At 33.8% G+C, this 26,400-nt stretch overlaps 1 protein-coding gene across 1 annotated transcript in view; it reads right to left on the reverse strand.

Moving 5' to 3' along the window:
* Positions 1–688: 688 nt before the first annotated feature.
* LOC129227859 (putative phosphoenolpyruvate synthase) overlaps positions 689–26,400 on the reverse strand; it is a 177,501-nt gene continuing 151,789 nt past the window's right edge. Inside the window, exons 28-34 of the mRNA XM_054862478.1 lie at positions 24,706–24,869; positions 22,010–22,088; positions 15,776–15,830; positions 15,581–15,657; positions 11,215–11,317; positions 3,887–3,961; positions 689–836 (exon numbers count right to left, since the gene is read on the reverse strand). Of these exons, the coding sequence (XP_054718453.1) occupies positions 766–836; positions 3,887–3,961; positions 11,215–11,317; positions 15,581–15,657; positions 15,776–15,830; positions 22,010–22,088; positions 24,706–24,869 (624 nt within the window). The 3' untranslated portion in view covers positions 689–765. The remainder of the gene's footprint in view (positions 837–3,886; positions 3,962–11,214; positions 11,318–15,580; positions 15,658–15,775; positions 15,831–22,009; positions 22,089–24,705; positions 24,870–26,400) is intronic.

Consider the following 26,400-nt stretch of genomic DNA (forward strand, 5'->3'; position numbering starts at 1 on the left):
TATCATTCTGACTCCACCTTCTTGATGTCGCATTTTATGTAGACAGCAGTGTATATAACAATAACAATAATAAAAGCCACTGTTTAACCAATATTGGCTTAAAATCGGCATGCAATAATGGCTCAAGAGTGTGATTGCAATATTGGCCAAGATTGTCAAAATGTATCCCCTCCGTGCTTCAGCCAATATTGTGAGCCACTATTTAGCCAATGTAACGCCAATATTGGCCTTAGATCGGCATGCAATAATGTTTCAAGATTGCAATAGCAATATTGGCCGATATTGTCAAAATGTATCCCCTCCGTGCTTCAGCCAATATTGTGAGCCACTATTTAGCCAACGTAACGCCAATATTGGCGTTAGATCGGCATGCAATAATGGCTCAAGATTGCAATAGCAATATTGGCCGATATTGTTAAAATGTATCCCCTACGAGCTTCAGCCAATATTGGGTGTAAATCGTACGCCAACATTCAGCCAACCAAGTACAATATTGCGCCAAGATTCAATGCTACTTGCTCGCAGTTGACGTCCTAGAGAAGAACACAATCTACGAGCTATCTCGCAGTTGGCAGTCAACGTTTTGAATGATTTTTCTCATAAATGTGGTAGAGAGTAAAATAAACTGATCACACACGAGATTCGGTGTTGTTTTTATTGTTTTTTAATACAAAAGCATCGCAAAAAATAGTCTTCTAATAATTTCTGATACTAATTTCAATAAATATTCGTGACTATCTGATATTTCTTGACTGCAGGAAACAGTTAAGATACACTCAACGGGGACGCTATCTTCCTCAATTCACCCTTGTTGCCATCCAATAATACATAATCGCCTGAAAAAGAAAGAAAAAATTACAACTCTATTGAAAATATTGCTCACAAGGCAAAAATATCTACTATAATATTAAAATTTGTTCGCGTCTGTCTGTCTGAAGATCGATCTTCTCGAGAACCGCTGCGAATCGGGAGTCAAACGAGATACCGATCAATTCGAAATTTTCCAAAGAAAACAATAGGACCAATCTCATAATTGTACGACTTTAATTAGCGGAGATATTAATTAAAACGTTAATTAACATAACGCTATTCCGGAATTTTTATTTCTTTTCTGTTGCCATTTTGCATATGGGTGAGCAAATAAAATTCTAATAATTGTGTCAAAAGAGATTTTTTTGGCTGCTGTCCAAATCTTAAAACAACGTTTCCATCTAGAATTTCATTTTAAATTAGTTTGAAATTGATTGCTCTACCCGGACATTGCCTTTATTTTATCGTCTGTCCTTTTTTTTATTTTTCACATTCAACGTTCTTAACTCTTTTCAGCATATGAAAAATGTTTCTTTAGTAATGTTTACTGATTGAAGTGTAAGTTTATCATTCACCGGCCTCATATTTGGGTACATTTAGGATGTGCGACTAATTATGTTTATTTTGTTGGACTTTTTTCCGTCACATGGGTGAGTTTTCGAATTGTAATAAATCTCTTTTTCCTTCCTGTTTCGATTTTTGCAATACAGTTTGTATCGTTAAAAGAACACGTTAAATTAAGATTGTTTGGATTTCTTTAAGTGAAACAGAGTTGAACAAAAAAGATTGTTTTTAAGTATTTTAACTAAAGCCAAATTGGAATCTGTTGACTTGGTATTAAATTAATGCTTATTGGTATTTATTTAGTCTTGGTGCTTTAGTTTCACGTAATCAACCAAAAAGTGTGTCATTTTATGTAAAAAGTTGATTATAATTGTACATAAATATTTCAGATATAGTTTATCAGATGTAATTCATTTTAACATGAGCACAGATTGTAGTTGATAATGCATATATTTTCATCTTTTGTGCTATAATTGAAAATACTCATAACTTGTATCATTGATAACTATGATTAACGTTTAAAGAGATTCTTACCAAAAATATGCTCTTGGTGTTTTGCAAACCTTGCATTACGCGTATTTATTTAGCGCTTTAGAAACTGATGTCAGAGTAGTACAAAAACATCAATTGGATATCTCTTTCATTTTTTAGGTAGCCCGTGCAACGCCGGGCACGCAGCTAGTATTAAATAAAATTTGAAAATTAAAATTACCAGCATCCAGCATTCATTTAAATTTTGACTTCTTGAATTCAAATTGTGTTTCTCACAATCAAGAATTGGGATAGGACCCTACTTGTTGAGTTTCTTGTTTCCACAAATGGAACGGAAATGGCAAAGAAATTTGCACCCGTCATCTTGTGACTAGTTATTTTCTATGTTCCATGGAGTCATTTCCAAGGTTGGCAAAAACACGGGTCTTTTTAAAAAAGCCCATGGACCCAAGGTTTTTTGGTTTTTTAAAATAAAACCCAAAAACAAAACCCAACTAAAGCTGGGTTTTTTAAAAGAAATGTGGTTTTTTTTGTTGTCTTTTTTTAGGGAAAATATGGGGTACTTGTAGCATATTGTAGCGTAAGTATATGGACAAAGCACAAAAAATTGTGTTGGGTAAAAAAAGCTGGAAGATTCAGCGTTTTCTGAAGAAAAGCATAAAAGACCACAAAACCCAAGAATGGTGAAGTTTCAGATTTTTTAGTTTCCATGGTTACTAACAGTTCACGCAAAGTTACTTCTCGAGTGATAAAATCTATTGTTTGTTTGTTCGTTTTTAATTGCTAAATTTTTTTTTTTTTTTTTGCATTTTACTTTACTGTATTTCATTTTGTTATGCAAAACTATTGTAGAACCTCAAGTAGTTTAAATCCCTTTTTACTGAATTCCAGCTTAATCAAGACATTTCTTTGAATTTTATGTTGCCTGTTTTTCTATTTCTGTGTACAGAGTAAGAAATAAACTTTTTCGTAAGATAATGAAAATACTGTACATCCTATTCTGTTTTCTGTCCGACTGTTTGTAAAACCTGTTAATGTCTAAAAAATATACCTTGTTTATTCGAGATTTGTGACGTGTTGGTTTGCAGAAAATAATTCACATGAAAGCCTTTAAAGCTAAAGTAGTTTCCTCTGTACAATCTACAAATATTGAGAAAATCAGACGTGACAGAGGACTTGGTCAAGATAATTTGAATTATTTATTGACCAGTTAAAGAAAAAAATTAAATATATTTATTTAGAATCTTTGGAGTATTTTTTTAATGCCGTTATGAGTTAAGAAATACTATTAAAGTTCAAAATTCATTTTTTATGTCCATTGTCTGTGGTAAAGAACAAATAAAAACAAGTTTAAATTGTGAAAGTATTTAAATTAATTTTTTAAAAACTTCTCAGAAAATTTAAAAAAACCCAAAAGTTGGCTAAATAATGGGTTTTTTAAATGGGTTTTTTCAAAAAAAAAAAAAAAAAAACCATTGGGTCCAACCCAATTGGGTCCAATCCGGCCAACCCTGGTCATTTCTCTATCTCAAAAGGCTATTTCCATTTGGCATTCTTAAATCCTTGTCAGATCTAGACTTTTCATAATATTTTAACGAGATATTAAGACATCTTCCAAAATTTCATTTTGCCCATGCATATATTTACGGCAAAAGAAAAACTTAGTATTGAGTTAGATAAAGATATAAAAATCGTGTAGGTAAACGCGTCTGTAGCATTAAATTCAATACATTTCGGACAAATTCACACAGAAAGCCAATATTTTTGCAAAATAACAATTTTGATTTTCTTTGTTTGAAAAAAGTTCGATAAAATTGTAAAACTAAATTCCTTAAACAAATCTTTTGCATATTGACTCAGAAAAAAGTAAACCAACTCGGTTGCACTAACAAGAATAAATATATGCATGGCTTTTCTAAGGGAAACGTTTGCATATTTTAAATCTACACTTACGGGATTTTTAGTGCGTATTTTGTTGTATAAATACCAATGATAAACGAATGTACGCAAGAATACGCACCAGTTTGGAAGCGCCTAGTCGCTCCATGAAGACCAGCTACGCAAGGTAACCCATACTCTCTACTGACAACGGCACCTAAAAGAAGCAAGCGAAATGTACTGTAACTTTTATTTTTGTTTTTGATATTTAAACTTTCTTAGACTTTATCTCTGCTTTCGGGAAAAAGTAGGAGTTTATATGATTGTACTTTGAGAACTTTTACCTGTGTGTCTTCGAGTTTTCGATAAGATTTTGAAAAAAAAAAATGTCATGCAAAGCAATCAGATAATAAAATCTGAATTGAAAAAATATCAAGTTTGTGTAGTGCTATCTTACTAATAAAATATATTATTTTTTACTTTTACTAAGATCATTTTTGAAAACATAAAAAGGAGAGAAAAAATTGATCAGAAAGTAAAATATTACGGGACTGGAAAGTAATGTTTTTTTTTTTTAATCTCTGCTTTTGGGAAAAAGCAAGAGTTTATATGATTGCACTTTGAGAACTTTTACCTCTGTGTCTTCGAGTTGTCGATAACATTTTGAAAAAAAAAAAAAAACAGATAATAAAATTTGCATTGACAAAATAAGATGGCAACAGTTAAAAATTTTAAATCATTGAGATAATATTTCCGATCATTTCCATACAATTAAAATCACGAGAAATACGCAGACGACAATCTATTACGATTTATCTTTCTTATTGTTGCATTAATAAAGCTATTTTTATTCGCTAAAAAAAAAAAAAAAAAAAAAAAAAAAAAAATCAACACCTCTTGAAGCAATTGGCGTCAAAATTGAACCGAAGCCTGTTTACATATGGATTCACACATATTCCAAATTTCAACCAGAACGTAGCATTACTTCTTGAGATAGGGCACTCACAATGGAAAAAAAGAACGTGTGATTGCGCTACCCCCCTTTTTAGCTGTTGACACCAAAATAAAATCAGCTCTTATACCCACTAATTGGGCTACTTGCCGATAAATTTTTCTTTCATTCCGTTCATTATTTCTTGAGATACAGCAGTCACAATTGACGACAAAAAACGTTCTATAGCTCAACCCCCGTTTGAGTTATTGACACCAAAATTGAATCAGCACCTGTTCCTGCTAATGGCAACATATGGACTAAATTTTGTTTGATTCCGCCAGTTACTTCCTGAGGAATAGCAAGCACGCGTAACTCAAAAAACGTCCCATTGCTCCACCCCCCTTGGAGGAATTCGCGCTAAAAACCAATGGGCACAAGTTCACATAGGGGCACATATGTGTACTAAATTTCGTTCAATTTCATGCGGTAGTTTTTGCTGTAGAGCGGCCACAAAAAACTGTTCACCCACAGACTTGACACACACACACACACACGGACACACATACATACACACACACACAGATAGACAGACATTTTCCAAAAATAGTCGAAATGGACTCAGCACACCTCAAAACGTTCGAATCCTTCGAAATTCGAAAATTTGCACGAATCCAATACTTTCTTCTATATATTAGATATAGAAGAAAGTAAAAATTGCATACTAGATAACAAAATGCGCTGTTGATAATGAGGTTGATTATATCATTGATTAAAAACGTACTTGTTTGAAAAAAAAAAACGGTGCCCCCGGGGCTTTTCGCCTACACGAAATTAACTTCTCCCCTGTTTATCAGTTTCAACCTTTCCTTTTGATATATTTCTAGGGAGGGTGGGGGGATTTTAAATCTCGGCAAAAAATAGGGTAAACCAAAAAAAAAAAAAAAACGACATTACTTTCCGGTCACCCTAACAATTAAAAACATTTTTTCGACTAGTGTCTGGCATGAAGCATGCTACTAAATTATGGAAAAATAAAGCAACAATGGGGTTGTTTCCTTCAGTCAAAAATACTACTTTTATTCACTGAAATCGATAGAATATGCAAAGAAAAAAAAATAATATGGACCCAGAAAATACATTCATTTTCCCAACAGTTATTTTTTAATTGATTTTTTAAAATGTCCTATTTTTCAAACAAGGCGTGGCCTTTTTTTGACGTCACAAATGATGCACTTTGGCGCATCTTTCTACCGCGTTTCTACATGTTGAGAACCAAGAAGCGAATTAAATACAGTAAACTCCCGATTATCCGCGGAATAGGGTGGCACGGTAACCGCGGATAAGCGAAAACCGCGGGTAATCCGAATAATAGTTAAAACACGATACTTAGTGCATTCAATAGCCTAAAAATATTAAGATCCCTCTCACACACATTTAAATTATAACTAAAAATATTGCTACGTTGCATTTACTAACATTGAATATGAAAAAGGAATGGATGAAATCCAAAATCGAATAATAACTCAATCATAAGTTTAGAAAAAAAATGTGAAGAGACCCGTGAATAATCCGACCGCAGATAATCGGGAGTTTACTGTATTCTACGCTTACTATCAACAATATCGTTGCCAATACACGTGAGTAAAGATGCGAATTAAATATTTTTATCTGTGAATGGCAACAGTGAATGGCATTTCAACATTTGTGATGTCATCGGCAGAAGCGTAAACAATGAAAGCGCACCGATAAAAGTTTTTTTTTTTTTAAATATTAAACTTAGACAAATTACTTAAAAAATGATCAGATCCTATGTTTTTAAGCATGCTCTTTCAGAAAAAAATACTTTTAAAATTTTGGAAACGACCCCATTGACTTCAGGCAGCAAACTCCTCATTTCCAATTCAAAAACATGTTCATTTTTTGTAACGGAGCATAGAAACAAAGCTTTAAAAAAAATTAAAAAAAATTAATTTGAATTTTTGGCATCTTGAATTCAAATTATGTTTTTCGCAATCACGAGCGTGTGTGTTTGTGTAGGCGCATGTGTGTGGGTGCGTAAGTGTATGTATGCATGTGTGTGAGTGAGTGTTGTGTACGTGCGTGTGTGTGTGTAGGTGTTCGTGTGTGTGTGTGTGTAGGCGTTCGTGTGTGTGTCTGTGTAGGCGTTCGTGTGTGTGTCTGTGTAGGCGTTCGTGTGTGTGTGTGTGTAGGCGTTCGTGTGTGTGTGTGTGTGTAGGCGTTCGTGTGTGTGGGACATGGACGCCACCGCCCAGCAAAAGTGGATTCCGGGGGAGAGTGCTCGGGAGCAGCCGCGCCGCCGCCGGTGGACGGTGGTGCTGCAGCCCTGGTCCAAGCTGAAAAAGGAACCGTAACGACAAAAACGGTCAAGTGAGAACAATAAGCAATCGTGATTGCTCAACAAGAGCAAACTGATAATATTTGATTAGTTATTGAGATTGAGTGGGTTTACGAAGGAAATGCAATAAACCGGCAAAAAGCCTGAACCAGGAATAAACCATCACAGACATTTTGCTTTTCACCTGTAACACAGAGTAAAGAAATTACATAGAGAGGTCCCGCTATAATAAGAAATTGAAATAGACGTTAAATCCCGGTTATCACAAATTTGCCATTTCAACTGCGCTTGCGCACGGACTTTGCTTTTTTGGGCTTTCTGTTTTGAGATTTCGTGTTGCTTGTTTACATTTCGGCTGAGCTAGAGTCCCAACAAATTAATGAATGCAATTAGAATATTTTCACAGCGATTTCGGGATACATTATATGAAACTACGGATATGAATAACTGATAATCTTTATAAAGAAAAGAGAAAAATGACACTTTAATATTTATTGGTTTGGAAATATTTAACGTAAACGTAAAACACGATATGTACTTCAAAAATGATTGGAAAATGAGTACAGATATCCGTAAATGATTGGAAAATGAATACAGATATCCGTAAATGATTGGAAAATGAGTACAGATATCCGTCTTTTGCGGATATTTTACGCTAGGCGTAAACAGCTCAGTTTTCTACATTTGTATTTAGGTTGAGGGTTCGGCTTTGTATTAGAAGTGATGCTGCAATTCGAGTACGCTCTTCTGACGTCAAAAATTTGGCTCTGAAAAGGGCCTTTGTTTGATAGAAAAATCAGACTCCAAACCCATTGATAATTAAGACTCAAAACTCAATCTTTACCGAGGTGTAAAAACTAAATCAAAGAAAGATTTGTAATTTCTAATTTTTATCTGTTATCTCATATTTACTAAAAAATTTAATTTATTTTAAATTAGTTTGAGCAAGAGTTTTGAAATCAGCCAAGTCCGCGCGCAAGCGCAGTTGAAATGGCCAATTTGTGATAACCGGGATTTAACGTCGAGTAGAAATTGAAGCCGGAAGTTGCACCGCTGTATCCCAAGATCCTTAGCTTCTTGCTAAGTATCTTGAGATACATCTTGATTCAAAACATTCCATTACTGAATCTCAATTGGTTGTTAATTTAAACTTAGATATTGTCGATAAGTTTATGAAGCACGTTTTTGAAATTGCATTAAAACATGAATTAAAATGCAAACCAATCCGACAGCTACTTTAAACGGTCCTACTTTATACGGCGAGATTGGTGAAAACTATTCTCGCGAAGCGATCACGTTATCATAACCCCGCCCATCATTGCACCGCTGTATCCCATAATTCCGGCTTCAATTTCATCTCCTTTTTACCATAGATGGGTGGTATGTGTATTTCTTTAGTCTATCCCTGTAAAGGAGTAGGTCGAAAATTTCTCTCTGTGAGGATTTTTTCTTAATGCAACTGCAATGATCCGGATTTTTGATCATGCGAACAACCTCCCTCTGTGGCTGCAGTGCCTCGCGTTCTTATTTAATTTTTTTTTTGTTTCACTTTTAAACAGCTCGTGGTAGAAACTTGACGTTATGTTCTGGGAATGTGCTGCTACTGTAGAGAAGCAGCACCTATCTTGATGTGAGCCATTATGTGAACCTTTGTTAATTTATGTGTATGCTTTCTGAACAAACTGTTCCAGTTTAGCTACTGTTTTGTTTTATGGGTACATCCACCAGACCCGGCTACTGTGGAGGTGGCCGCATAGGGCTGCAGATTTTAGGGGCGGCAAATTTCGAAGTTGAGACTTTTTTTGAGGATAAATATCTGTTTCAGCACCCTAAGATTCATTGCTTCATTGCTTAAAAAAATAATTGTACATCCACCAGGCCCGGCTACTGTGGAGGTGGCCGCATAGGGCGGCAGATTTTACGGGCGGCAAATTTCGAAGTTGAGACTTTTTTTGAGTATAAATATCTGTTTCAGCACCTTAAGATTCACTGCTTCATTGCTTAAAAAAATAATTTAGAGTGTGTACCAGTGCTTGGATAGGCGAAACATATAGTTCGGAATTTAACTAGAATTAATTTTAGAGGTGGCAAATTGCGTGATTCAAAAGTCTTTTTAAAATATCAATATGTGTTTCAGTGTCATAAGATATACTACTTTAGTGTTAAAAAAGATCATTTAAAGTGTGTACCAATGTTTGGATATGCAATTTGAAATTGTACGAGACCCAATTTGAAATTGTACGAGAAACTCACTTTCATTTTTAGCACTTTACTACTATTTTTATTTCATTAATATATTATTGTTTTATATTATTATTATTATTAATATTGAATGGGGGGGCAGCACATGTCAATACCGCCTTGGGCGGCAGAACTACTAGAGCCGGCCCTGACATCCACACATCAACTACTTTCTGTACAAATACAAATACAAATGTGACACCCAGCAACGGGCTCTTGGCCCAGCTAGGCTGGTCCTAGTCAATTTTTGAGTCCCCAATGAAGATCAATGGCCCTCTTAAAGCTATCCACCCCCTTGCTCATTACCACCTCTTCCGGTAAGCTGTTCCAAGTGCCCACAACATTACTAAAGTAGTAGTTTTTCCTTATTTCCACATTAGCCTGAGATTGGAATAGCTTAAAACATTGACCCCTCGTCCTGCTCTCGGTGCCAAAATTTAATCCATTAACATCATTCATTTTGATAAATTTAAACAACTGAATCATGTCCCCTCTCATCCTCCTTTGCTCCAGGCTATACATATTAAGCCTATTAAGTCTAGTATTATAATCTAAATCTGAAAGTCCCCTTACTAGTCTAGTTACCCTTCTTTGAACCCTTTCCATTACACAAATATCTTTCCTCAGATAAGGCGACCAAAACTGCACAGCATACTCCAAATGGGGTCTTACTCAACGCCTATATAAAGGCAGAAGAACCTTCTTGGATTTGTTTGAAATAGATCTATTGATAAACCCAAGCATTCTGTTGGCTTTGTTACTTGCAATGCTGCACTGTTGACTAAACTTGAAGTCCTGATTTATTAAGATACCCAGATCAATAAAATTTTCTGCCTGACTAATGATTGAACAGTGTAAACGATAACTCGTACGCTTATTTCCATGACCTAAGTGTAGCACTTGACATTTCCCTACATTAACTGCCATACCCCACTTATCCGCCCACTTAGTAATATAATCTAAATCCTCTTGAAGCTGTTTTACCTGTTCTTCATTTTCTACAATCCCCATAACTTTTACATCATCAACAAAACAATTCATGCTTCAAAAAATATTCTTATTGATGTCATTCATAAAAATAATAAAAAAGAGAGATCCTTAAACTGAACCCCGAGGAACCCCGCTTAAAACATCACTCCATTTAGAATGATTTCCGCTCACAACTACGCTTTGTTTCCTTCCAGTCAGTCAATTTTTAACCCAAAGTATAGTTTTTCCTATATCAGTTAATTTGCTGAGAAGAGCAACATGCGGTACCTTATCAAAAGCTTTTTGAAAATCAATATAAACAACCTCCACACACTTTTTGTTATCTAAAACCAAGGTAACCTTGTCGTAGAAACGCAATAAATTAGAAACACACGATTTACCTTTCCTGAACCCATACTGCAAACTATTCAACAGACTATTAGTCTCTAAGAGTTTCATAATATTAATTTTGATCAAAGTTTCGAAAATCTTACACACCACTGCAGTCACACTTACAGGTCTATATAATTCAATGCATTACCTTTAGACCATTTCTTGAAGAGCGGCGTTATGTTAGCCAGTTTCCAGTCCTCTGGCACTGTCCCAGAGTTTTAAGAAGCATTGAAAATATTTAAAATAACATCCACTAATTCCTCTGCACATTCAACTAAAATTTTTGGATAAATATTATTTGGTCCCGGAGCTTTAGTTGCTTTAATTTTTTTCAAATGAAGTATAACCTCCTCCCTGGAAAATACAAAATCCTCAAGCTGCATAATAGTTTGTGTCTCTCTAGTGTCAACTGTACAGTTTATGAATATCCTATATATTTGGACACACTTGTGTTAAATCCGTACTCTACACTTAGTCTTAAGTAATGATGGGTTACGAGCACGATTGTTAGGGGAGGGGGAGAGAGTTTGGTTGTATTAAAGTTCCCGATGAGTAACGATTACATGCATCGACTTACCGTGGGAAATTAGTCCCCCAAGCTCCGTGACGCAACCGGCGAGCATTGGGAAGTAAGGAGTCCAGCCAATATCCGTTGAGTAGGCCAGCAGTATTTCCCCTGGCTATATTGAAGAAAGAGTATTGAAGTAGTGTGCTTAAATATTATGTAGTTTGTTCATTAAAATTATTATTATTATTGTTATTCTTTTTATTTTGGATTAGAGCACTTTAATCATACTAGTGGAACAAACATGGAGCTTTTATGTTTTCGCTTACACTTCTCGTAACTGTGCAAATACTCGTATTTACAAACTCAAATTCACTTGCGAAGCACAAACTTTTTAGCCTACTTTCCCCGTAAAAGTCAGAAAAAGAAGAAAAAAGCATAAAAGAAGGCTTAATGCATCCTAAAAATATTGCGGAAAACAAAAAAAAAAGTCAAAAATAAATAGAATAATTAAATAAATATCGAAAAATTAAAAAGTAGGGTATTGAGATGGGGAAAAATGTCTGTCGGTCTGTCTGTCTGTCCCCCCCCCCTAATAACTTTTGAGTGAATAGTCCGATTCGAACAATTTTTTTTTTTTTTGTTCGAAAGATCTCGGCGAGGACGCCTTATTCCTATGTTTCATTTATTGATTTGAACTATTTTTTGTTCAATTTTGAACAGTTCAAAAAAATTAACATTAGCGCCTACTGGGAAATTCAAAGCAAAAAAAATCTTGAACTTAGGGGCGAAGTGGCTCCAAACAAACTTTGTAGCGAAAAGCTTTTGATGAAAAACTTGTATATAATATATCTTTTTGATTTGAACAATTTTCCGTTCAATTTTGAACGGTTCAAATCCCTTAACATTAGCGCCTACGGGGAAACTGAAAATCAACGTAGATTCCGTACTTGAAGGCGGATTTACTTCAAACAAATTTTGTTGGAAATAGCTCTTGACGCCAGACTCCGACTCCTGTGCCCGACAATTAATCGGACTCCGAGTCCCCGACTTCGACTCTGATTTCATAGCTTTGGCAAAAATTTATACACGGAGGACAAATGACTGACTCCGATTCTTGGATGTTCGACTCCTTTAGCTCAAAATGAGATTGACTCCGACTCCAACTCCACAGCTATGGTTTTAACTGTGAAATAATTATTGTTGATATGACTTGTTTTTATTTTCACGCTAAAGTTTTAATTTAGGTATTCAGTTTTCGGCGGATAAACTCGAAATCATTTATGTTTCTACATAAAGATATGCGCAGACGATTTTGTTTTCGACAATGAAAATTATTTCTTTAAGTTGACATTTTATTGTTTTTATTTATTTTGGTAAGTGCATTAATTCATTTAAAAAATTATTTTTGGCAGCAGGGGAAAAAGATACGATTTTTTTTTTTTTTGATACGATGTATTTATTTTAATGAGTTTATTAGTTTTAATTATTATTCTTTCGTTTTTAAAGCTGTTAAAAAAATTTTAATGGGAAAAAGTGCATTAGCTGCTTTGTTTAAAAGGTGCTGCTATTTTATTTGTTCGTTTTTTGAGAATATTGATCAGGGACTAGAAAGTAGTATGGGTATACGGGAAAGTAGGCTCGTTTAGTTCTAGACGGCATTCTTCTTAGAAATCCAGACAAAGCGGTCTGTTGCATCCTGTTAATATCAAATGAACAGTTTCAATGTCATGCTGCTAATGCTCGTTAATTAAACTTTTCTGTAGATGCATTAGCCTACAGAAAAGTGTAACCCATAAATAAACCAAAAATATGATAATAGAATATAACTATTCATTAGCAAATCACAAATTATTTTTCCTCGGAAATTCAGGAAATTTGTTATGCAAAAGCCAAAAGACGAATAATAAAGGATTTCATATGGAACTGATACCGAATTTAAGACAACGAGAAGGTTTGTCCATCTAACACTTTGGAACCTCTTTCGGGAATAAACACAAATGATTCTTCAGAATTTTTGGGGAAGCATCAATGGGATACGGATCACATTGCTTATTGAATGTCGGTCTATAAACACAATAACTGAAAAATCAAAACATTTTACAAAAAAGTGGGTCAAAATCTTGATTACATTATGCATAATACTGTTTCTGGTAAAGAATGTATTAATAATGTGCTCAGCTCTTTACTTACTTTAAAAGATAATACCCTGGAAAATATATGGTATAAAAAACTCAGAATTCACCAGTTTCAAAAATAACCTAACAGTTTACATGAGTTGACATATCGACTTGTTTTGTATAGACAGTATGATTCTGATACAAAATCTGTAGTAGGACTGGGCGATATCAGAATTTTAATACCGCGATATATCGCTCTCCAAATATCGATATTTTTGATATATCGATATATTCTTGTGGTGGGGGGGAGGTTGCAAAGGATCGAAAAACAACAAAAAACATTTCCAAATATGATAAATACAATTATTTCTCTAATTAAAAACTTTCCTGAAGGCAAGGAGGAGGGGGCGTGCAAATGGTATAGCTCAATGCATGACAAAAGTGGAAAAAGTTTTAAATATTCAACTCAATATTTATTTAAAGCTTTCAATTTGAGCACTCTCAATAATTTGAATGTACCTGGAACTATATTTCGTATTAACGTCTTAAAGACGTTATACTTAAGTCTTAAAGAGTTTATTTTTGGTCATTTAATAGCTCCTGCTTTAAGACTTTTTACTTCTTAGTTAAGTAACATTAAGTAAAATACTAATGATAAATTTTTAAAGAATGCAGCTATAAATTTTTGAAACTATCAACTCCATACACCCATTAAACCCACAGAACTATGAAATATACTTTTAATTTATACGTCATTAGCTGCATTACCCCACGTTGCACAGTCTACCTCGAAAATAAAAGTTTCGTCTAGTGACAATTAGAACATACATGAAACATACCGCCAGCTCAGTCAATTCCAGCCGAGGACTGCAGTTTCGTGCTTATTAGCACTCAACATAGGACTAACTGAGCAGGAGGTGGAAAACCTCTTAAGGAAGCCAAGAGTGCCAAACAAACTGGTAGCTAATACAGAATTAGCACTGACCAAACGAGTGACCGAAGCAATTGGTCAGTGCTAATTCTGTATTAGCTACCAGTTTGTTTGGCACTCTTGGCTTCCTTAAGAGGTTTTCCATCTCCATCTCAATTAGTCCTATGCCGGGCTGATGAGTGCTAATAAGCACGAAACTGCAGTCCTCGGCTGGAATTGACTGAGCTGGCGGTGTATTTCTGCCTTAGCCCTGGCTTTAGGGCGGTAGCTTACTGAATTAGAAGATGTTTAACAATTTAGAAAGCGCAGTTTTATGACTCAAAATTTAAATTTAGACATCATTGACTTTTTCGTAATCATTCTGGATTTTCTCCCGAAACCCCCCAAGGAGGTCCCCATGCACCCCAATTTGATGAGAAAAAACTTATGTGAATTCCGTCGGAATTAAATTACTCGTATATTCGTTCAGAATTAAAAAAATTGAGTTGCGCTCCCTCTTGTGTGATAAATGTGCGACATAAGTATTCTTATTAGGATTTTTTCGTTTTCCATTTTTTTTTAAATAATAATATTTCTAAGATAAATAAATACCTTTGTGCTAAATAGTAAAGTCAGAACAAACAACGTAAGTAGAAGCACACAAATTTGTGCTTCTACTTACGTTGTTTGTTCTGACTTTAATAATATTTCTGTTCAGTATTTTCCTTAAACATTTTATTCAGCGCAATATCAATAGTTTATGTTTTATTTGAACTATGAATCGTGTTGATACCTCAATCGGTTATTTTTTAATTGTTGCATTAGGATGCTTTCTTAACCAATACACGTTCACTTTTATGGACCTTCGAGAGGCCGTGTCAGCTTTGTCAGAAAGAGAGCGGGGGTCCTTGGAAGGACCCCGCTCTGAATGGTAGTAGTATAAGTTTTGAAAACTTTATAGGGGGAGGGGATCCGGAGACCTAACTGACAAAGGGGCATAAATTTACCTTCGGCGACCTTGTGAATTTTTCCCTTTTACTATAATTAAAATTTAAATAACTCTTTGAAGAATACAGAATATATATATATATATATATATATATATATATATATATATATATATATATATATATATATATATATATCTTGAAATTTCAAACACTCACCCATCACACAGAGTTATGAAAGATGCATTTTTAAGTCAGTATTTTAGTTTCTCCGTAATTAAATCCCGTATTTTCTTTATAAACGATATATCGGACGGATAGAAATCTAAATATCGTTATCGCGGTAGTAGATATATATCGATATATGACGGTATATCACCCAGCCCTAATCTGTAGCCATCTCAGGTGTATAAAGTTAAAAATAATGAGAATAGAATGGGGCATGTGGCATGCTATCTCACCTTGATTTTAGAAGCATCCTCCAATGTAAATGCCACTCTGACGTATCCCTTGGCCACACCTTGACTCACGGGGATGCCTGGCATTAAAAAAGAAATTAGAAAACGCTAGGCGCTTATAGACATTACACCAAAATAATGTTTTGAAAGCTTCTAAAAATAATTCTCATTTTAAAAATTATTCTTCATTTTACCTACCTTTCATGGTAAAGCCGTCTTCAGTGCTAGTTACTAAATCCTCATCAGAGTTAATCTGCAAAGGCATGTACGTTACACATGAGACAGTGAAATAATAATCACAAGACGATACTGAAAAAATATTTTTTAAAACGGCCAGAAAATAAAATTAATGTGATACGAAATTCAATATTACGCAATAAGGAATTAGAGAATATAACTTACTACAAAAATACATAAAGACACAAAAATTATATTTACCACCATAACTCATTTATGAACGTCTGAAAAGTCTTAAAGATAACATAAGACACAAAGGAGGTCATTCTTTTAACTTTTCTGAACATCTAAACTCAAAATTAAAATTTATTCATTATTTAAGAGTGGTTACAAAGTGTAGTAACTGCCTTTATTGTACATTTAAATTAATGTTCGATTTTATCGTTTACAGAGGAAACGGTTTGGTTTACGGACTCTAGCTCGAAAATTTTTTGAAGCTTTGAAAACGTATTTGGGATTGTCCCTGGAAAAATTTTTACATTGAAGTTTCAAAAACCCACGATTGTTCTAACTCGAGTGTATTATTATTATTATTATTTATTTTATTTATTTATTTATTTATTTTTTTTTTTTTTTTTTGGAGTTTTAAGGCCTTTTCTTGATGAAGCTGAGGGAAAAAGTGTTCTCAAGTTTTGAAAAAAGACTTAGTAAAGGTCATTACAAATTTTCGTTGGGTGAGGTTAGGGGAAGGAGATGAAAATTTAGGAGCTCTTCTTTCTTAAAACACATTCTGAAGTTCTCTTTGGCAACATTAGACAAGGTACAGAGGTCACACAAGGAAAATTGTTTGCAATCAAAGTTCAAGAAATACGATTTTAGATTATATTTGGTATGACGGCATAAGGGATGGGTAAGCGGCTGCTTTGCTCCCGTAAATTTTCGAAATCAAAATTCTAAAATTGCAGATAAATTTAGTGATATTAGGGATGATAGCAGGGATTGGGGACTCTATTGAGGATTTAAAAACGCTATTTCAGACTCTCTTTGGTCTTATCAAAGGAAATAAAACCATCTTTTGGATCAGCGGCAGGCACGTAGCTAGAACTTCGTTAAGGGGGGGGGGGTCCAAGGTTGCACGAACTTCAAAAGAGGAGGCATGCTAAAGCAGAATTAGTAGCTGATAATTACACAAGATAAGATAAATCCAATTAAAACTGATTATTAAAATATGACAATTAACTAAAATTAATTAAATAATTGAAATTAATAGAGTTATTAGTTAAAATTAGTTAACAAAAATTTTATGTTAAGTGGTAAATTAATTATTGTCAGTTTGTAAATTGACATTAAACTGAAATTTATCACATACAAAGTTTCCAAATATGGGTGAACCTCTGTCCTCCTGAAAATAAGTGATATATTTTCTATTAATAAAAAGGACACAATAAAAGAAAAACGGAAAACGAAAACTGCACTAGAAATTACTTGGAAAATGCATGCGATAATTTAATAAAATATTAAAACTTTGTAATATATTTCATTTGTACTTATGCCATTTTATTTGAAAACTAGAAAGCCACCGGTCAAATCGCTTCAACTCTTCTTCATTTGAACGAAGCAATTGCCTGTTCGGTGATATTTTGATAGTTGAAATTTTAACTCTAACACCAGTGGATTAACCCTAAACTCACGTAGATAGCGTTCATTATTTTCGTTTCTTCATTCCTCTGAGATGACACAGTCTTACCAGAAAAACTGTTAAGTTACCGGATCGAGTTCAGCCTTGTCACAATAAAGCCTTTCCCTGCATGTTAAACATTACCAAAACATATTATCAAATGACATAACATGCCGTGGTGCGAATTCATTGTTGAAACACGCGGGTTACTCTATCATCGGCATTATTTATATGAGGATAAATAAATCTATATCTATGGAGTCAAATGTATAACTATATGAATGTTACATAACGTAACCCTGTCCGATTTGAACAACATTTCAGGCAAAACCCCACAACTCTCTCAACGAAAAATATTAACAAGGTTTCATTTAAAAAGCTTGAATTAGTTTTTAATTTATTTACATTTATAATATTCTTTTGATAATACGAAATAGAATGATATTTCCAATCTTATCCGTTTTATAATTATCATTCCTAATCATCAATTAAAAGCTTGAACAAACTATTAACTCTTTGAGGGACGGAGGCTTCCTTTGATGCAACCATTTATATATACATATATATATATATATATATATATATATATACATATATATATATATACATATATATATATATACATATATATATATATACATATATATATATATACATATACATATATATATATATACATATATATATATATACATATATATATATATACATATATATATATATACATATATACATATATACATATATACATATATATACATATATATACATATATATACATATATATACATATATATATATATATATATATATATATATATATATATATATATATATAATATATATATATATATATATATATTCTTTCTTCAGCCAATTGACACAGTGATTTCAGTTAGCCGAAAAAAAAAAGAGAAGCAAGAAATAAATGGTGTTCTCAAGTGAAGTCCCTATTCCTCAAAAGGTGAAAGCTGTTCGAAAAAATTTTAAATACCGAAAAAGGCGTATTGCCGTTTTTTATCATTATTTTTTTCTTTCTAATGGGGCTGTGTCAGAGACTTTAGCCTTTGCGGAACAAGTGCGAACCAACGATATGGGCATATGCCACCATTAAGACGCGGATGTGAATGTCACAGGAAAATTTGATGTCCAGTTTCCACCAGATGGAGACACCTGAGCTCTCTTCGATGCGAAACTGCAAAAGGAATTTAATTTTGTCAAGAGCATTCACAGTCCAAACGACCTAAGGGATCTTTTGCATGCCGATTAATGGACTGTATACCTAATGAATTAAATTAAGCATCTGTGTAATTTTATTTTAACAACATGTTGTTAATTTTAATAACAATACATATCATATTTTACGACGCAGGTAATGATTTTTTTTCTTTAATACGATGTTAGCAAAACACTCTATTGCAAGAAATAGTAAATATCTTTAGCTTGAAGAAAATAAGCGTTAAAAAAAAAAAAAAAAGGCAACATAGAAACGAAAAATTCAAAAAAATTTACCTCGTATTCACCTTTTTTGCTTCTTGGCTTGTAACGCAGTAAATAGCGGTAATTTTCACCTAGTAATTTATAGTTAAATGCAGATGTCTGTTTTTTGTTACGTTTAATGCTACCTTCACAATTTACTAAAGATGGATGCATAGATGCTAATTAAATAACTCCTTAGTACAAAGCCAGTGAATAACAATCAGAAAATGTATTCCAATGATGCAAATACAAATATGTTTAATGGAACAACATCGAATAAGAGATTTTTTCGTCAATTAAAAACTGACCTACTGTTTTCTTTTGGGATAATAGAATCACAATTCAGTAAGATTTAAAAGTAATAATTTCTAATAAATTACTTATTACATGCGTTAATATGGCCTAGCTTGTAATTTCATAAACTGATCACAGTAAAATATTCAAGTAATTTTCAATTTCATTTTTCTATAAAATTTTGATACCGTAAAAAGTTTGTTACATCAACTTCAAGCTTTATTTATTCATTTATTTTATTCATTTTACCTTTAAACACGAATTATTTTTGGGCATTTAATATGTTCCATGATAATGCTTAAATATTGGGGGGGGGGGGAATATCAGTAAAAAATCTACGTAATTTGTTACTCAGAAAGGAGAGAGATGTTAAAAATTATCTAAAAGTTCAAATAAAACTTTTATCAAAATATAAAATGAATCTGAAATGAACCATGCCAAAAAAATATAAAGAATTAAAACGAAAAAAAAAATCAATAATTATTTTTTTCTCATCCTCAAACACACGAAATGTGTAGAATTTCTTTTTTCGCCGCTGACTTAGAATCTAAAATTAGTTTTTAAATGGAAAAACACATTAACACGTAAAATTGCTCGTGTTATTAAGAAAACTTTAAAAGGGAGCACTGCGACTTGCCTAGTTTGGGTAAACTTAATTTTCTTTTGCATGCAAAATTTTGTTCAAGATATGTTTCCTATAAGTATGACGTAGATAAAAACTGCGTGTTAAAACAGAAAATAATCGGAATTCAATTACTGATTCACCAGGAACACACCTCACTCTGGCTGTCTTTCGTACAACATGCGTCTACGAAATCCACGAAAATCCAAAAAGAAAGGAGAAAGAAATAAAGAAAACCACGCCAATGAGACTGTGGGATACGACGAAAGTGGCAATAAATGCTTGTTTTTACTTTGCCGATGGCAATTTGATGGACCAAAGGCGAGGGGCTGAATTTCAAGGTCACCACGACCCAGCTGGTTTGAAAGAAGGAAAGGGACATTTCCCCGTTTCGGACAAAGCAAAAAGCAGACGATAATTGGGAACCTGTAGTTGTTTGCACGAGGTTCTCGTGTTCTGAATTGACTCAAGCGCTGAGAAAATTGCCGATTAATGGGAATATTTAAGGGGAAAATGCTGCGTTTTATAAAAACTTAAACTTTCGGAAAAAATTTTATTGATGCGAGATGCAACAACTGAGAAAAAAGGACAGGGGTCTTTCGGGAAGGGAGGGGGGGGGGGGGTGTCCGGACCCCATGGACCCTCCCCTTGGCTACGTCCTTGTCAGCGGTAAGTGTTTTTTATCGCAACACTTAAACTTGCTGCCCTTTGTCAGAAGTTGCCGACTCTTTGGGCTATTGCAAGATCAAAAAAGTAAGGAGTTGTATGAAATTGTTTTTTTTTTTTTTGGTCACACGTGTCTCAAATACAATGTCTTCTTCCCCTGAAAACTTAAGGATTTTTTGTAGTTTTAAAAATGCATTTCTGACCATCTTTGGTAATGTTAGGGGAAGAAGAGGTTTGAGAGTGCTAACCCGTACATTTTTTCGAAATTGCAATTGTAAAAGCGCAACTGTTTTATCGCTTATTATGTTAAGAAAAGAAGCTGGCCCCCGGAATGTTTTTGAAATTGTAGCTCTAAAAACGCAGTTTTAAATGATCTTTGATAATTTTAAAGGGAGGAGAGATTCAGGGTCCCAACCCAGGGATTTTTTTTCTTTTTTAATTTGGAGTCTTAGACAATTTTTGGTAATGTAAAGGGGGAGGAGAGGTTCAGAGGCGCTCGTCCGGTCCTTTTTTTGAAATTGAATCTTTTAGAATGCAATTGTGTTGATTATCTACTGTTATGCTATGAAAAAGAGAGTTCGGGGGCCCTCCGCGGATTTTTTTAAAATTAATATTTCAAAGACGCAGTTTTAGACGGTCTTTGTAATGTGAGGGGAAGGAGAGATTCGGGGGCCAATCTTCCGGGAATTTTTCGAAATTGAAATCTATTGAATCCCATTTTTTACGCGATTGTAGGCCATATTTGATAACGTTAAGGGGACCGGCAATCTTTCCCAACTGAAGCTCTCAAAACGTAATTTTGGTTGACTTTCAATGATGTTAGGGGGAAGGAGGTTTTGGAAGCTCTCCTCCAAAAACTTTTCGAAATCCAAGCCCTGTGAACTAAATTTAAGACAATCCTTAATGATGTTTGCGAGAAAGAGAGTGTGTGGGGGGGGGGGAGAGACATTCCCTCATAAAAATTTTAAAGTTAGCTTTCAAAACGCAGGTTTTTAGAAGATCTTCATTAATGTTGGTAGAAGGAGAGGTTTGGAGGCCCTTCTTCGGTAATTTTCCGGAAATAAATTTCCAGAAACGCAATTTAAAATTATCTGTGATGGTGTAATGAGTGGCTCGGGAGCACTTCCAAGGAAATTTTTTCGGAATTGAAGCCCTGAAAACGAAAGTTTCGGCGATCTTGCTTGATTATGGGGGAGGTATCTTGAATTTTTCCGAGTTGAAGTCCGAAAAAACGAAATTTTAGCCGGCTTTCTTATAGCATGCAAAACTTTGAAGTCCGCCCCTCCCCTCTTCCCCGATGGCTACGGCTTTGCCAGATACCTAGAAAACCTTCAAACTAAGGTCCGAACCAAGAACCTGGTTCTTTCTTTCTCGCGTCTATTAAGTTATTTTTGCGCTGAGTATTGACTGTTTTGACTTAAAACAGAAATAGTCAAAAAAGGAGAAATGCCAGTTTTCCTGGCTTAAAGGGTGCTTTCAAACAGATGCCAGATCGGAAATAACTGTCACAGCTTACCGGTCTGGGTAGCCCTCGGCTTATTTCTGGAAAGATGTATCTGTCCATTTTTGGATGCAACCTCCGACGATGACGTGCTCTGTAAGAAAGAAAAGCAAGCAATAAATTTAGGTTCGTTAATTTCATTACTTCTGAACATGATATATATAGGGGAGAGTGGGGATGAATGGGCCGTGGGGATGAAGGGGCCACTAACAAAATATGAAAAAGTATTTGCATGAAATTATATGAGACTAGCTGTGTTGTCCGGCTTTGCCCGGTCCACCTTGAAGATAAAAATTGTGTCAAGTGACGTATATTCAACAATCAGGCGTAAAAAATAAATAAAAAACATCATGATTTCCCTTCCAAACAATGACGACAGATATTAAAATACTTTTAAGAAATTAAATCCAGAAAGATGGATTTTAAAATACGTAACCATGGAAACACAAAATAAAATAAGTTTAAGGAATTAAAATGCGAAAGAAAATGGTTCACAATGTGAATGGATTCGAGATTTCTTAAACTTGATTTAAAAAGGCTTGTAACTTTTTTTCCTTTCGAGATGAAAGTTTATTTTTTCGGCCATAGGTCGAGTGAGATCTGGAGTAAAAAAGGTCGATTTTTCCAATGGCGTCAAAAAGAAAGCTGTGGGACAATTAATTCACTTTTTATTGATTTATTTAATGCAGAAAGTAATGCCTAAATTTCAGCTAAGCCTAAAAAAATTCGAGCTAGAAACGCAAATAACTCCCGCCGTAATAAAGTTAGAACATGAAACAAATTGCGTAGAACGCGGAAAATTCTACCCTTTCTAACGATATGTAATATTAATATGTGCAAGTAATTTTTCACCCCCATATTTGAGAATTTATGAGAAAATTGGGCCTAAATTGGAATAAAAAAAGAATTATTCATCGAATTTTTTTCGAACTGGTCTGCAAACCTTTTCAGGACTTAAAGGAACAAACTGTGAAAATTTCATCGAAATCGGCCGGGTAGTTCTCGAGTTTTGCGAGCTCAAACACACAGACGCTTTTTGGGGACTTCATTTTAAACTATGTAGAGATGCGCCACCAATACATAGAGCTATTTATTCTACTAAATGCACCCAATTTTCAATTGTAGAAGCCATTTTTCCACTAGAGTAGGGTGGTCAAGAATCTGATTGAAAAGTAATTTTTCCCCTTTTCAGTAAAATAAATACTAGCTAAAAAATATCTATTATTTCACTGCGTACTGCATATATGTGTATTAACAAGTCATTGTACATCGAAAACTAGTTTCATCATAAACTAGTTTTAAGAAGTATTTTGATGTTATTTGAATTTAATGTATTGAAAAACCTAAATATATTCCAGAAGTATAGGTGGGGCTGAATGGGCCACTATATCATGGTCATGGATGGGCCACGAAATGATGGTTTTTCCTCCTTTTTTTTCTGATTTTCTCCTTAAATTAAACATAATTGACTGTCATATATTTAGATTACTGTCTTGTTTGAACATGTTTACAGTAAATCTAAAAAAGAATTTGCACATTTTAACCTAAGGAAATATTAGCTATTTATTAGAATCATTAGTGAAATCCTATAAATGATTGAGATGAACTGTCCAGTTACTGACCACATCTACCTGTATTTCGCCATTTAGTTTTGATATGAGTGATTTCATCCCCTGTTTAATAAAAAGGTTATAGTAGAATAAAGTGCTTTTGCTTTGTTGATTTTATGGTATTTTGCAAATGTCCTATTGTTTGCTTTTGTAGGTTGGTGTACATTTAAATAATATTTTTTTTCTTTAATTACTTGTCTAATTGAAAATCTAAGTAATAATTCTTATTTATTATTAACACTTTGCCATTGATAATGTTGAATTTTATCAAAAGCAATTAAACTGTTGATTGTTAAAAAAAATAAAATTTAAAAGTAATAGTAATGAAAAATGAAATGGATAAATTGACTGTCCAGTGCCATTCATTTTGTCCGTTTGCTTAAGAATTTCCGAGCTGTGTAAAACTAAATCAAAGCAATACGAAGAAATTTTTTGCAAATACAGTGCTGTCCAAATTATTAGACTAAAGAGTTTTTTTGTTTTGTTTTTTGTACACTATTTGTACTAAAATACTGTTTATTTTACTGTTAAAGTACAGTACATACTGTACACTGATTATTACGTTATTTTGGCATAATTTAATGTTTGCAGGTGGCGGCACTGACTGCTTTGTTTATGTTCTTTGTTTATCAACCTACCAGGAACATAACCTCAATCAGCTTAAACAGTTCACTAGTTCTTTTTATTAGTGTGTTCTGTTATATTTAAAGTTAGTTTTAGGTAATTAGTGAGTATGTGTATGTGAGTATATATAATAGTGAGTATAAACAATTTTTACCTCCTTTTTTAAAAAGTTAAGAAATGGTGTAAACCTTGTGAAAAGTATGCCAAAAAGACTTAGAATGCTCATCAAGAAGAAAGGAATGCATACTAAATATTAGATAATTATTTCACTGTTCGTTAATGTGTCTATAGTTATGTAATCAATAAAGAATTTGCTTTTGAAACAGTCTTAGTCTAATAATTTGGCCAGCACTGTAAGTAGCTTTGAAATACATAAAAAAACTCAAAAAAGTTTTGATAGTAGGTATCTTCATTGCATGCAAAAGGAGAAACTGATCGAGAACTATAATTTTATTACAATTGATGAAAAGTAATTACTTTGCAAGTATTCTCGGTGACCGTGTCTTGAGCAACTCTCTCACGTCCTCCAATGTCATGAAGAACATAATATCTTCATCGGGTATTCGACCCTCTGCTACCATAACTCTCGCCAAATGTCTGTAGCTTTGGCGCCAAATGTCGATTCCTTTGATCCACAAAGACTAAAAAATGGTAATCCATTAGCACCAATGTTTAAGTTAACCCTTTCTGATCAGAATTTTAGTTCACATTTTTCCCTTCAACATATTTTGTATATCAGCTTTGTTCTAAAGAAACATATATAATTGTAAATGAAAAAAATCTTAAATATTTTCAATTAGGATAATACGGAAAATAAGGGTTGAATTATTTTTTAAATTTGTACATTTTATGAAGTTAAATATTTAAACAAAGGCAACTTTCAACATTTTTTTTACAAATGCAACAACTTGACGTGTCAATAATATTTACCTAGACAAAGTTTTGACCTAGACATTTGTTTACCTAGACATTTGTTATTTAACATAATAATTTTCATTTTGCATTTTTTTCCCCAACGAAATGAAGGTTTACTTACATATATTCACAAATTAGGACATTCAAATATTTCAGTGTCTAGAAACAAATGGTTTATTAATAACTACATCCTGTACGGATTCAAAAATTGAGTTTCCGTGTCTCAAAAACCGAAAAATCTAAATCTGAGTCTCAGCTGATTGTGTTCACGTTTCGTAAAGCAGTAAAAAAGCTGTAACACTGCATGAGTACTAAAATTCGTTGAAAACAAAAATATGTCTTCTCAATATTAGTTGCATACCACATTATAATTGGTAATGGAACGAAATTACTAGCAGCTCCTTTGGGTACCGTTAAAAGGGTGCCTTCTCTATTACTTTTAGTTGGCATTTATTGTACTGACGAAGCGTACAGTACGCGAAACACCAAAACACATACCCAAGATCACATTAATTACAATTCTTTAAAGAAAGAAACAGCTTTATTCTTACTAGGTGGCATGGTTAAGATGCAGCATTATAACACAAATACAATTGCAAGAATAGTGCTTTTAAAAGAATTTAAAACTACTCCTTGATCAAATACTAACTCTAAAATTAACCCCCAATAAAAGTTAAAATACATTAGTTATTACACGGCCAGAGTTTCCACCTATACTTATTTACAAAAGCACCAAGCCCAAATAACTCTGCTTAAAATTAACTAATATGAAATTTGCATTTTTACACACATTAAAATAACATTAGCCTATAACAACATAATACCACAATTTGCACAAATTAAAAAGTTCTCATGTAATACATTAAAACATTACTTCACAGCGGTTGAATTCTACGACGAGGCATCAAACACTAAAAATCTCACACGCTGTACAAAAGGCACCAATTCGACCTTGCTTCAAAGATCTAGCGTAGGCTGAATGATTTGAGGATTCGCCCGCTGCCGGTAGCTCCGAACTCCAATTCCTGCTATTCATTTTCACGGGCCACAAGACTTATAATTTCCAACCATCCGATGCGTTCATTAGCTCCCAGGTCTGGTCCATGGGGCCTCCACTTCCGACACAGCGATGAATTTAGTCTGGCAGAAGACTCTGATAGATTCTTGGTTCACTTATGTGATGCCGAGACTTCACATCTTAGCGAGGAACATTTATCTGCACTTAACCTTGCAAAGGGCCATCCCCACATTCACCAT

Source organism: Uloborus diversus, chromosome 8 (genome assembly GCF_026930045.1).
Source record: "Uloborus diversus isolate 005 chromosome 8, Udiv.v.3.1, whole genome shotgun sequence".
Classification (NCBI taxonomy): domain Eukaryota; kingdom Metazoa; phylum Arthropoda; class Arachnida; order Araneae; family Uloboridae; genus Uloborus; species Uloborus diversus.